The following is a 13,390-nucleotide window of genomic DNA, read 5'->3' as shown; positions in this document are numbered from 1 at the left end:
TACCCCCCAGCCCCCTGGCCCGTTGTCTGCAGGTGATACATTCCAAGATTCCCAGTGGGTGCCTGAAACCACGGATAATACTGAACTCTGTATACACTGTTTTTTCTTATACATATATATCTATGATAGTTTAATTTATAAATTAGGTGAGGTGAGAGATTAACAGCAATAATTATAAAATAGAATGATTATAATATTTTATAAGTTATATAAATATGGTCTCTCAAAATACCTTATTGTACTGTACTCCCCCTTCTTGTGATGATGTGTGAGATGATAAAATGCCTACATGATAAAATGAAGTGAGGTGAGTGATGTAGGCATTGTGATGTAGTGTTAGTCTGCTGTTGACTTTATGATATATTAGGAGGAGGATCATCTGCTTCTGGACTGTGGTTGATGCAGGTAACTGAATCCATAGATAAGAGAACATGATAACTAGTTTTAAACCTGAAAGACAGTGAATGTTGAAAGCATCAAAACTTACTGTGTTGGGGGCGCCTGGGTGGCTCAGTCGTTCAACGTCTGCCTTCGGCTCAGGTCATGATCCCAGGGTCCTGGGATGGAGCCCCGCTTCGGGCTCCCTGCTCAGCGGGAAGCCTGCTTCTCTCTCTCCCACTCCCCCTGCTTGTGTTCCCTCTCTCTCTATGTCTCTCTCTGTCAAAAAAATAAGTAAAATCTTAAAAAAAAAAAAAAAAAACTTACGGTTTTTAGTGTCTTATGACAATATATATAGCAAGTTTATATTCATTATATGTATTGAATAAGTAATGATCTTATATTACCCTTCAGGAACTCAGTAATAAATTATATTTGGAAGGGAGAAATTCTCAAACAGATAAATTTCCATGTATTTAATAAACAATTTTGAGATCCTGAAATAATAGAGAAGATCATGTTTCTTTTTTTTTTGCTCTTTTTTATTTTATTATGTTAATCACCATACATTACATCATTAGTTTTTGCTTTTTTAAAAATTTTATTAGGTTACGTTAATACCATACATTACATCATTAGTTTTTGATAATTTCTGTTTCTTTTTGATCTTGAAGGTTTTGCGTCCATTCCTCCTTCGTCGAATTAAAGCTGATGTTGAAAAGAGTTTGCCTCCGAAGAAGGAAGTTAAAATCTATGTGGGTCTCAGCAAAATGCAAAGGGAATGGTATGTGTTCTTAGACGTTTTACAATCACTATTGATTCTTCACTAACTTTCATTTGTATTTTGTTTTCCTAATTGTGTCTGCAAGGAATTGTTGTTTGCTCTCTTGAACTTAACCTGAAGGGTTTTCTGGTTATGTAATTTAGGACTTGCTAATCAAATTTATAATACACAATCTTAAAACTTTTAGCTTATAATCAGGATGGGAAGTTTATGAATTCTTCAAGGATTAAAGTTGGCATTAATTAAACAGGGATATATACATAAGCCCCTCTACTTGGGTTTTTTAAAAAGAAACTGGTGGCACAGATGCAGACAGATGGTTACCTTGGTGGTTCATAAGTACTGGATTATGGATTAGGGCTGATCTGATGAAGTTGGAGATTGTAGAGATATGAGAAAATTTAGATGCTTTCTTTTAGTCCATAAAGCTGTTAGATATATTTAATTTAAAAGACTCCATTCTGAGCAGATGTTTTATTTTAGGCAGGATTCCCTTTGTGAATTTATGGTGGTAATATAAGGTAGTTATTTTTCAACACCTCTCTAGGGCATAATAAAAATGTTGAAAACCTTGTAAGTTTCTTTTCTTTTCTTTTTTTTTTTAGGTTTTATGGGTATATGAAATCCAAAAAGCTAGAAACCACTAACTTAGTATTAAATTTTTTTACAGATAGAAAGGTCATCATGAATCAACAATGTGAAATGGTTGTAGAAAAGATTGTTACCTTAGCATATATTAACATAGGTGTAGTGTTCAAAGGAGAGAAATACATAGCCATACTTATTCTTTACTGGTTACACTACATTTCAAGTGTTAATTCCATACTTAATATTGATAAGTATTTGCAAGGGGCTGGAGTTGTTGGTAAAAAGAAAGGATAGAATGTAAAGAAATGGGCATGTTACCTAGGAAAGACATGACCACTGTAGAAAGTAGTCCATCCTAAATGTTCTTAAAACTTTTGGAAGACTTTTATAAGGTAGCAGTTGTATGGCTCTAAAATAACAGAACTGTGACATAAGTTAGTGTTAAGGGAAGAGAAATCTTTTAGTTAAACATTAGTGAATTTTAATCAGCCAGAATTGTATGGAAAGGTCTGCCTTGAGTAATACTTTATGTCTCATAACTGGAATTATGCATATATTGCTTAGGTTATTGAAGTTATTTTGCTCAGAGGATTCAAGGTCTTGAAACTTTGGTATTTAGATAGATTGCTCTTTCCTGCAGGATGCTTACATTCTTGATATGCATTCAAGGCTTTTTACAATCCATCCTTAGCCTGTGGCTATAGTTTTACTGCCCTCATATCTCCCCCTCCCTCATGTACTTTTATTTATATTTAAATCACATTGATTTCATTTTATTCTCATCATCATGCCTTACCCTATCATGATTCTTCCTCCCTCCTTAGTTCTTTCTGTTCTCACCCAAATGCTACACTAACTGTATTGAATAGTAATTGAATATTGACACTCTTCCACTGGAAAAGACTACAAATTAAGTTTAAAACTTAGGTTTTGGGGTGCCTGGCTGGCTCAGTCAGTAGAGCATGTGACTCTTATTCTTGAGGTTGTTAAGTTCAAGCCCCATATTGGTTGGGTGTAGAGATTACTTAAAAAAAAAAAAATAAATAAAACTTAAGTTTTAAGTTTTGCTTAATTATTTAAAAATGTTGCGTCATACTGCTTTGTTTTAATTCATCCCAAGGAGACATACTATTTTGGCTCTAAAGGCCCAAAGTGTAAGTGTGAACATTAGAACAATGGGAGGAATAAAGAAAAACAAGGAAAGAGAAAGATGTTTTAATACATGGTAAACTCCTAACCACATCTTAGAAGTTGATGGGTTGTTCTTCACAGGTATTTTTGGGTTGAGGTAGGGGAGGGAATTAAGTATGGAAAGTAATAGGGACTGGTTAGGGCACATTTGAACCCTTTTAAAATATTTTTCTTCTCAATAGGTATACTCGGATATTAATGAAGGATATAGATATATTAAACTCTGCAGGGAAGATGGACAAAATGAGATTATTGAACATCCTGATGCAGTTGAGGAAATGCTGTAATCATCCGTATCTATTTGATGGAGCTGAACCTGGTCCACCTTATACAACAGATATGCATCTAGTTACCAACAGTGGCAAAATGGTGGTGTTAGACAAGCTGCTCCCTAAATTAAAAGAACAAGGTAACTACGTTACTGGTAACAAATTGAGAAGTGATGAAATTCAGATGTGAAATAAGGGACCACTACGGTTTGAAATTCTAATCCTGGCACTTTTATAAACTTGAAGTGTGGGACATTTAAAAACTTCTGTCCATTATCTGAACTTCATTTGTCCCCCCAATTTTAGGCTTATAAATCTTCTTAGGGATCAATAGGGCAGTTACAATCCTGGATTTTGAGGAGAGTTCTCAATTTATATTTGCTTTCCCAGATATGTCAGCTTTTTGTTATAAAGTGCCAAGAACGCTCTTTCCACACATAGTTCCCAGATACTTTGGTAGACAGTGTTGTTGTGTTCATACGTTGTTTTTTAATTATTTATGTGGATTTTTAAGTTATTTAAATGACAATAAATTATTTAAATTTAAGTAATAAAGTTAAACAGTAATAAATTATTAAACATGTGCATGGACCCAAAGCAGTTTTGTTTGTAACATGCTTGCTTTTTATGTGAAAATGAGTATGTAGTATGTATAGAGATGTATTTAAAATACATGAATGTAGAATATATTTAGTGTGATGCCAGCTTCAGTAATTACAGACTCATGGCAAAACTTGTTTACATCTGTACTGTACCTGCTTTCCTCCTCGCAGATTAATTTGAAGCAAGTCCCAGACATCAAAGCTTTTCATACACAAATTTTTAATTCTGAAATGTGAAATAATACAGTCAGATTTCAGATTTTTCCATTTGTGTTTCTCTTGTGTGTTTTCGTAAGAATGACTTGTACCAGTCACCTCTAGGATATTGACTATCAACCTTCTAAGAGTTGTCAGTGAATTGGTTTACTTTTTTCTTGCTTTTACACTTTTTTGTGGAAATATATTTTCTAAAATACTTTTCTTGAAAGCTAAGTAGTAAAGGATTGAATTGGTGGAAAGGGATCACAAGAACTTGGTAGAAATACTCAGATATTAACGAAAGCTATATTAAACTCTGAAAGGAAAATGGGGACTATTGAGCATCCTTAGGCATCTCGGGTATAAGGTGAGATACCAGCAGATTATCAGCCTCAGCTTCCAAGACAAGATAATTTCATAATCTTTATTTTTTTATAATGACTCCTTGGTCTTCATACATTCTGCTCTGAAGGTATTGTGCAGCTGGCTAAAGAAATGGAAGGCAGTTGAATAACTTGAATCATGGCATAAGTGAAAGATGACCATGTAGATGGTGAGGCCACATTTATGTTATGGTCTTCAGAACTAGAATGAGATGGGTTTGGGGTATGTGTTGGAGAATGTTCAGGGCCATGCACATGGGAGAATTGCGGTGGTGGGGGGGGGTTGGTGGAAGGTTATTTTTCAATGCATGTGGAATAAAAAGGATTCTCTCAGCCTTGGGACAGAGCCAGGTCAGAACAAATACCTTTTCCGTTTACCTTAGTGTGTTGTAAAGGTATTACCCTTTTCTGTTTGTGCCATTATGGGAAAAATGGGGAGAATAACTGACTTGGATAAATAAATAATGTATGTTTTTTTTCTTATAACCAACTAGGTAACTTAGAATTAAGGGGTAACTGGTTAGTCTTAGTTTTGATTGGCCTTAAATATTTATTTGTTTATTTATTTTTAAAGACTTTATTTATTTGACAGCGAGAGCAGGAACACAAGCAGGGGGCTAGTGGGAGAGGGAGAAGCAGGCTTCCCAGCGAACAGGGAGCCTGATGTGGAGCTCGATCCCAGGACCCTGGGATCATACCTGAGCTGAAGGCAGATGCTTAACGACTGAGCCACACAGGCGCCCTGATTAGCCTTAAATTTTTAAATAAGTTTTTTTTACCTTTTTTTTTTTTTTGAAGATTTTATTTATTTATTCATGAGAGACAGAGAGAGAGAGAGAAGCAGAGGGAGAAGCAGGCTCCCCACTTGAGCAGGGAGCCCGATGCGGGACTCGATCCCAGGACCCTGGGCTCATGACTTGAGCCAAAGGCAGACACTTAACCATCTGAGCCAGCCAGGCGCCTTCAGTTTTTTTACCTTTGAAGCTTCTGAAAATGAACTGTTCTGTTTGCTAACAGGTTCACGAGTACTAATCTTCAGTCAGATGACAAGGGTATTGGATATTTTGGAAGATTATTGCATGTGGAGAAATTATGAGTACTGTAGATTGGATGGGCAGACACCCCATGATGAGAGACAAGTGAGTAAAATCCAGGGAGGGAAGGTAAGAAATTATCAGAAAAAATAATTTCCTGACATTTGTTTTATTTTATATCTATAGGAGTCCATCAATGCATACAATGAGCCAAACAGCACAAAGTTTGTTTTCATGTTAAGCACACGTGCTGGTGGTCTTGGCATTAATCTTGCTACTGCTGATGTAGTAATTTTGTATGATTCAGATTGGAATCCCCAAGTAGATCTCCAGGCTATGGTAAGAGAATAGTAAATACATTCTTAATATTTTCTTAGAGCTTAATATTTTCATTAGAGCAAGCTAATTGTCTGTAAATGTCAGTGACTTAACCCAGTAGAGTTTTTTCTCTGACCTAATAATTCAGAGAGGGTGTTTTGTAGGTGATCTCTCATCTAAAGCAGGATATCTCTATCTCATAGCTTTGCCATATCTTAGAACCTTGGAGTCTAGCTGTATCCTGTGCATCCTGATGGCAGAAGGGGGGGAATAGAGTTGAGGATTGCCTAGGAAATTTTTTATGGGTCAGACCTGAAAGTCACAATCATTGGCCAGCACTTAATCATATAGCGTAACTGGGTGCAAGGGAATTGGCAAATTATAGTATAGTTGTGCCTTAGGAGGAAAGGGAAACAGGTTTGGTGAGCTACAAACCTTCCTACCACGTTGGATGCTTAAAATTTATACCCCTGTGTGGAAGTTCTTTGGCTAGAACAGGAAGATCATTCCTAGGTTGAGAAAATTTATGATCTGTAGATTAATATGAAAACTTACAAATTTTTAAGTTTGATACTGTTAATGACTTGACCCATGGTATTGGTGACCATAACTCTGGCGTTGGTTGCTTTTATCCTATACTCTATAAGGGTGGTTGAGGAAAATTGATCAGTTACAAATAGGGATGTTTTGTAAGAATGTGTTTTGTGAACTTAAGTTAAACAGAAATGGAATTCAAATTAATTTGACTACTTGTACGTAGTTATTTTGGGTGAATTTAAAGACTAGGATATTTATGTTTGTGGAGTTCTTTTATTTATGTCACTTATTTCCCTAATAGTGAAAATTTATATATGATTTAGGTAGAAAAACAATTTGAATCTAAACCTAAGAAAAATAGATTAAAAAAAACCCCTTATCATCCAACTTAATTATAATTTTGTCTTTCTTATTTGGAGACATGTGAATTTTTTTTATTATTTACTTATTTTTAAGATTTTATTTATGTGAGAGAGAGCGGGAGCTCGGGGAGGAGCAGAGGGGAAAGGGACGTTGGGGTTTGGTTTCAGGACCCTGAGATCATGACCTGAGCGGAAATCAGGAGTTGGATGCTCAACGGACTGAACCACCCAGGCGCCCCCGGAAACATGTGAATTTTATATCAGTATAATCTAGTGAAAGTAACCAGATAGTTTTTCACGGATTCAGCATCTGTTGTGTTCCATACCTCCTAAAAGTTTTCCTTTGATAACCAATTAATTTGATTGAAATGGAGAAACTTTGAGAATCTAGGAAATACTAATCTAATACAAATTTATTTTTAGGATAGTTTTGTTACATTAAGAACTTCCACACTTGAGAATATTTTAATTTTGCTTTTCACTATACACAGTCATGTGTTATTTATGTAATTTTTAACTGTATTCAAAATAACATGGTAATTTGCCTAGGACCGAGCACATAGAATTGGACAAACCAAGACCGTTAGAGTGTTCCGCTTTATAACTGATAACACTGTGGAAGAAAGAATAGTGGAACGTGCTGAGATGAAACTCAGACTGGATTCAATAGTCATTCAACAAGGTGAGCCTTAGAGCTTTAAAAAATTTACCAAGTTGGATTAACAAATATTTTTTTCCTAGATTTTTTAGGAGGTTCTTGTTATTGAGCATCTATGGAATCAAGTTGGCAGCCTGAACGATATTCATATTCCAGAAAATAGTAAGTTTTACTTTTAATAAGAGGATAGGTATGGGCTCAGGAAGGTTGAAGTTTGCATATTGGCTTTGCCAGTCAGCAGTTCTTTTATACCACCTAAGCCTGTTTCCTCATCTGTTAAATGGGGATAAAGAGAATTAAAGTTTAGTATTTTTAAGGATTAAAGGGGGAAATGATATAAAATACCCAGCATTCAGTGTGGTACATATTAAATAGAGCTGTGGTGAGTATAATTTACATGTACTAAAAAGTACTCTGTTAATTATTCTGGGGTAAAATGAAGAAATAAAACTGAAACTCAAAGAATCTGATGTTATTTTTTTTTTCTAGTCTGCAACTATTTACTGAACAGCCACCAGATGCGAGGCTTTGTTCTTAGTGCTGAGAATACAATGGTGAAAGAAAGCAACAAATGTTCTTACTCTCATGGAGTTTTTAATTTAGTGAGAGGGGAGGCCCAGAATAAACATTTATGTAAATAGGACTAGAGGGTGAGAGTGGGAATGCTCAATAACCTCAGGCTCATATTGGTTTCTTTCATTCTCACATTTGCATTATGAACATGTACTTTTAATCTGTCTATAAAGAGAGATACACTGTATATTGTTAGCTGATGATTCCGTATTGGGTGACTTCATTTTGTTAACCGGCTTTTAATTTCCAGGTAAGTAAGGGAATGTTGTATTTCTTTCATATTCTGTTAATGCCAACCATAGTGTTAGCTACATCTCTAAATATGTGAAATAAATGATGGCTTATTGTTAATTTTTATTAATAATTACTTATTATCAAGTGCTTACTTTGTGCCAAGCAAGGTACTAAATACTTTGCATCCATTATCTCCTTTAGCCAGCTTGAGGTTGGCATGAGAAGTAGAGGCAAGTCACTTGTTTACTGTGCATGTAGCTAGGAAGTGATGCATCTAAGACCAAGAACTATATTAACTATTAGAGGGAAGTGTTTACTTATGAAAGTCTCTGGAGCCTGCCAAACAGAAAGGTTTCTCATAGTAATGTAATGGCTAGTTCTTTTCCCCCTCACATTCTTCATCCATGTTTTTAGAAAAACATTTGCCTTGTAATATTTTAATTCTCATCTGTGAAACACTTTTTAAAAAAAGAATGAAAATTTATAATCAACTTAGAAAAGCTGTTTGAGTTTTTTTACTTAGTTTTTTGGTTTTGGGGGGGCAAATTTTAGAGCGAAATTTTGTGCTAATAGCTTTGTAGGCATTAGTCAAATAGCAAGCCTTAGGTGTATACCTTTCTATTACTGTTTGTGGAGTGTAAGGGATGTAATTAAAAATAATGAGAAATCGTAGAACTGCTTTATGTCTGAATAGCTCCTCCTCTGTCCAATGGGGAAGTAGTTTCAATAAGACAGAACATTTTGATAGTGAGATCGCTTTCAAACCAAAGAAACGTTCTAAAGATAAATCCTAACTTTAAAAGTCTCATAGATGTTGGTGGATTCTGTTAGGGATCCAAAGCCATGATACACAAGCATTTAAGATCCAGGAGAACAACTTTGGTCTTTATCCATTCATTCATTACAAGTTGGTTGGAATACAAAACTTGAAGCTTTATGTAAGTTTATGTGAATGGCCCTTTAGGGTAGAAATAATTCTTTATGGTATTTTGGTTGGTTTGTTTTGATTCCTGTATCTTTGAAAACACAAATTACAGGGTTGGCCAAATTCCTACCAATTGAAGATCTTAGTTTTCTTAGGTTGAATGTCTTCTATGATCAAAATAAGAGTTTCAGTTCTTAAGATTAGGAAATTTTCAGAAATTGATGTGTATTTCAGTCCTTAGCTAAAGCTTGGTAATACGAAGGTTTTTTTGTACTTCACCTTTTTGTCTTGTTTTTTGTACTTTTCTAAGAAAAAGCTGATGGAGTATTAGTATTAATGTCTTTCTGCTTATCAGAAACTTCTTGTCTTTATAATGATCTCATCTGTTGATACTTTAAAAAATCTTGCTAATAATTTTTATTTTCAAACATCCCAACTTTTGCTATTATTCCGCCCATTCAAGAGTACATTTTATTGAGATGGTATACAGTAGGCTTCATTATGTAATAGGTTAACTTTAGAATATTTCAAAGCTTACAACTAAGAATCTGACATTGCTTTATGTGAAAATGAAAATTATCAGAAGTAAATAAATGATGGATGCTTGAGGCAAAATACATGGTATTACATCTAACATTTAAAGTTACAAGTTTTCAGTAAAACAGACCTTGTTCGATTAACATTATACAACACTTTTTTTTTCAGGAAGGCTTGTGGATCAGAATCTGAACAAAATTGGGAAAGATGAAATGCTTCAAATGATTAGACATGGGGCAACACATGTATTTGCTTCAAAAGAAAGTGAGATTACTGATGAGGATATTGATGGTATTTTGGAAAGAGGTGCAAAGAAGGTGAGGAATAGGTTAAATGATAATGTTTTTAATATATAAAATGTTTTAAATCAGGACTGTTTGAGGAAATACTTGTTAGGTGAACCAAAAAAAGCTTTTATGTACTGCAAAGCCTAACTTATTTTAACTACAATTCTCAAGGGTTTTTTTTTTTTGTTTTTTTTTTTATTCTCAATCTAATAGGGTGTTTTTTTCCCGTAGACTGCAGAGATGAATGAAAAGCTCTCCAAGATGGGTGAAAGCTCACTTAGAAACTTTACAATGGATACAGAGTCGAGTGTTTATAACTTTGAAGGAGAGGATTATAGAGAGAAACAAAAGGTAATTTTTGAGAGACATTTTGATTACTTGAAGACTTTCTTTTACTTGAAACTTGGAATTTTAAGTGTTAGGTGTAATGCCTTGTAAATTTGTCTCAACGCAGTCATTTCTATATATTCACATCTGAATTATTTTCATTTTTACATGTAATGTCGAATTTTCAGTTAGTAAACTCTGAAATGTTTTCAAAATTTATGTTATGAGGCTTACTGTATACATTTATAGTTGAAATATATTGTGTGGGGTGATTTATAATTGGAATCTTTGAAAATTAAAATAATTGGCAAAAAAATTGCCACAACCTTACTAGATTTTTTTTTTAAACAGAATTGCATGGTAATAAAGGGAAAAAACTTCCGAGTTTCTCAAGTAATATTTGTTAGTATGTAGAGAAATTAGAAAATACCTACAAGTTGGAAGAAAAAAAATTGTTCTAGTCAATGTTTTTTCTGTTAACATTTAGGCTTGTATATCCTCTGAATTTTTTTCTAGGCTAAATACGTATCTACATTTTTCTCCTAGTTTGGGTTATAGCATATATTCTGTAGGTCGTCCCCCCAACCCCCGAATGTTCTCCATTTGGTCAAGAAATACTTGCTGTGTATCTATGCTATTCACTAGACAGTGTCCTATGTATTAATTACATAGTTTTGAGCAAAGTAGCATAGTCCTAGCCTCGTAGAGCTTATAGTCCAGGATCTAACGAATATCTCACTAACAACATTTGTAATGATGTACACAGTGAGTTGTGTTCACCTAAGATTTGCGACTGTAAATAATCAAAGTTGGTGATACGAATTGTTTCCCATATGCTAGATTGCATTCACAGAGTGGATTGAGCCACCTAAACGAGAAAGAAAAGCCAACTATGCTGTTGATGCCTATTTTAGGGAAGCTCTTCGTGTCAGTGAACCCAAAGCACCCAAGGTGAGTAGATAGAGCAATAAAATATCCAAAAATATCGAAATGGAAATTTTTTTCTTATATTCTATTTTTTTTAAGATTTTAATTTTTTTAAATTTATTTGCGAGAGAGAGGGGGAGAGAGAGCACACAAGCGGGGGGAGCGGCAGGCAGAGGTAGAAGCAGCTCCCTCCTGATCCAGGAGCCCAATGCAGGACTCGATCCCATGATCCTGGGATCATGACCTGAACTGAAGGCAGACACTTAACCAACTGAGCCACCCAGGTGTCCCTATTTTTCTTATATTTTTACAGTTAAATCAGATTGAGAATTAGAATCTTTTGTGGCTTCTTACAGTGTATTTCCTTCCGTTTTTGTTAAAAAGTTTTCTAAAAATTAGTTGTGAATGTATGCATTTAAAGTTTGATTAATGTTCATTATTTTTTTTTAAAAGATTTTATTTATTCATTTGAGACACAGAGATACATAGAGTGAGAGAGAGAGCATGAGCAGGGGGAGAGGTGGAGGGAGAGGGAGAAGCAGGCTCCTCCTGAGCCAGGAGCCCGATGTGGGGCTCGATCCCAGGACTCTGGGATCATGACCTGAGCTGAAGGCAGACGCTTAACAGTCTGAGCCACCCAGATGCCCCTCATGTTCATTATTAATGATAGATTCAGTTGCTTGGAGAATTGGCCATCATAGTTTATGGAAAAGGGAAGATTACAATTAAAGCAAAAGAATTTCTTTTTTATGGATGATAATTGTTTTTTTACTCTAGGCTCCTCGACCTCCAAAACAACCTAATGTTCAGGATTTCCAGTTCTTTCCTCCACGTTTATTTGAATTATTGGAAAAAGAAATTCTCTATTACAGAAAAACTATTGGGTATAAGGTAATGGGAATAACACTGTTCATACTAATCTGGTTTGTTTTAAATTTAAAACTAATTTTCGTTTTGTTTTTTTCATGGTTGTATTAAAACATGTAAAATATCATTTGGTTGGTTAAGAATTTAGTTCATCACATAATTCCTAAAATCTGCTGATGGATGACATAAAAAAATATTTTTTTTAGGTGCCTCGAAATCCTGACCTACCAAATGCAGCACAGGCACAAAAAGAAGAACAGCTTAAAATTGATGAAGCTGAACCCCTTAATGACGAAGAGTTAGAGGAAAAAGAGAAGCTTCTAACACAGGTATATAGAGTCTTTATTCAAAATAAAATTTAGTAACCATTACTTTGTAAGGTACTGTGTTTAGGTCATGTTGGGGTATACAAAGAAGTACAAGTTTTTTCTTTTGAAATGGAGTAATTGGAAATGATAAAGCATGAGCATATGGGTTGGGTATATGCTACATTTTGATTGTCAGTAGTTGTTGAGGTAGTTGAGTAGATTTGTAGATTTGCACCAGCCTTGGTAGAGTGCATATCCTTTTGATTACCTTTCTTCCGGTATTCATTTTTTTTTCCTGTGACTCTTCCGCATTGGAACAGTACTATGTTACTGTTCTTAATTACAGGTCTCTCTTTGGTACTCTTTTGTTAACAGTCTTTATAGTTTAATCAGGGTCTTTTAGAATCTGGCCTTAACCTATTTTTGAAGCTTTATTTTTCTTCCATTTTCCCACTTGATACATCTTCAGTCTTATGTTTATTGCTGTTTGCAAACTCCTGCTATTCCTTCAGAGTTCAGCAAAAATGTTACTTTTTCATTCAGCATTCCTTACTTAAGCTCTTCCACTGAGATTTAATTGCTTGGTTATGTAAGCAATATGTGATGTATTGCTGAAAATGCACATGTAGGTGTATGAAAAGTTACCACTTTAAAAGAACTTAAAACCTAAGAGTAATTGAAAATTTTCTAATACTTTAGAAATATTGGTGTGTGTAATAGCATCTTATCCACGTTCGGTGTGCTGTTGTTAAATGTTTTGTTTCCATTGCCTTGAAGGGATTTACCAATTGGAATAAGAGAGATTTTAATCAGTTTATCAAAGCTAATGAGAAGTGGGGTCGTGATGATATTGAAAATATAGCAAGAGAAGTAGAAGGAAAAACTCCGGAAGAAGTAATTGAGTATTCAGGTAATTCTTTTATTATTTTAATAGATATAAGAATGTTCTCAGGTTTTTGGAGAGCTGTTGAGTTCAGATTTTATTATTCTGAATTATGTTTTGATAAGCTAAATTTTGCCACCACTTTTAGGGCCTTATTTTTTGTGTTTTTAAAAAACTTGAGTTGGAAAATGTTCTCTTTTTTAAAATGGCATAGTTGTTA

The 13,390-nt window shown here is 34.6% G+C and overlaps 1 protein-coding gene across 1 annotated transcript in view; it reads left to right on the top strand.

The window, feature by feature from the left end:
* SMARCA5 (SWI/SNF related, matrix associated, actin dependent regulator of chromatin, subfamily a, member 5) overlaps window positions 1–13,390 on the top strand; it is a 41,813-nt gene that overhangs the window by 22,626 nt on the left and 5,797 nt on the right. The window contains exons 10-20 of the mRNA XM_035022998.1: window positions 1,053–1,162; window positions 3,124–3,350; window positions 5,411–5,532; window positions 5,614–5,766; window positions 7,194–7,326; window positions 9,740–9,888; window positions 10,090–10,209; window positions 11,026–11,136; window positions 11,890–12,003; window positions 12,186–12,308; window positions 13,065–13,197. Coding sequence (XP_034878889.1) covers window positions 1,053–1,162; window positions 3,124–3,350; window positions 5,411–5,532; window positions 5,614–5,766; window positions 7,194–7,326; window positions 9,740–9,888; window positions 10,090–10,209; window positions 11,026–11,136; window positions 11,890–12,003; window positions 12,186–12,308; window positions 13,065–13,197 — 1,495 coding nt within the window. The remainder of the gene's footprint in view (window positions 1–1,052; window positions 1,163–3,123; window positions 3,351–5,410; window positions 5,533–5,613; window positions 5,767–7,193; window positions 7,327–9,739; window positions 9,889–10,089; window positions 10,210–11,025; window positions 11,137–11,889; window positions 12,004–12,185; window positions 12,309–13,064; window positions 13,198–13,390) is intronic.

The sequence above is a fragment of the Mirounga leonina genome, unplaced genomic scaffold (genome assembly GCF_011800145.1).
Source record: "Mirounga leonina isolate KUSES-001 unplaced genomic scaffold, KU_Mleo_1.0 Mir_176, whole genome shotgun sequence".
Taxonomy (NCBI): Eukaryota; Metazoa; Chordata; class Mammalia; order Carnivora; family Phocidae; genus Mirounga; species Mirounga leonina.
Note: the sequence above shows the minus strand (reverse complement) of the source record. Positions and strands in the feature narration are given on the sequence as shown.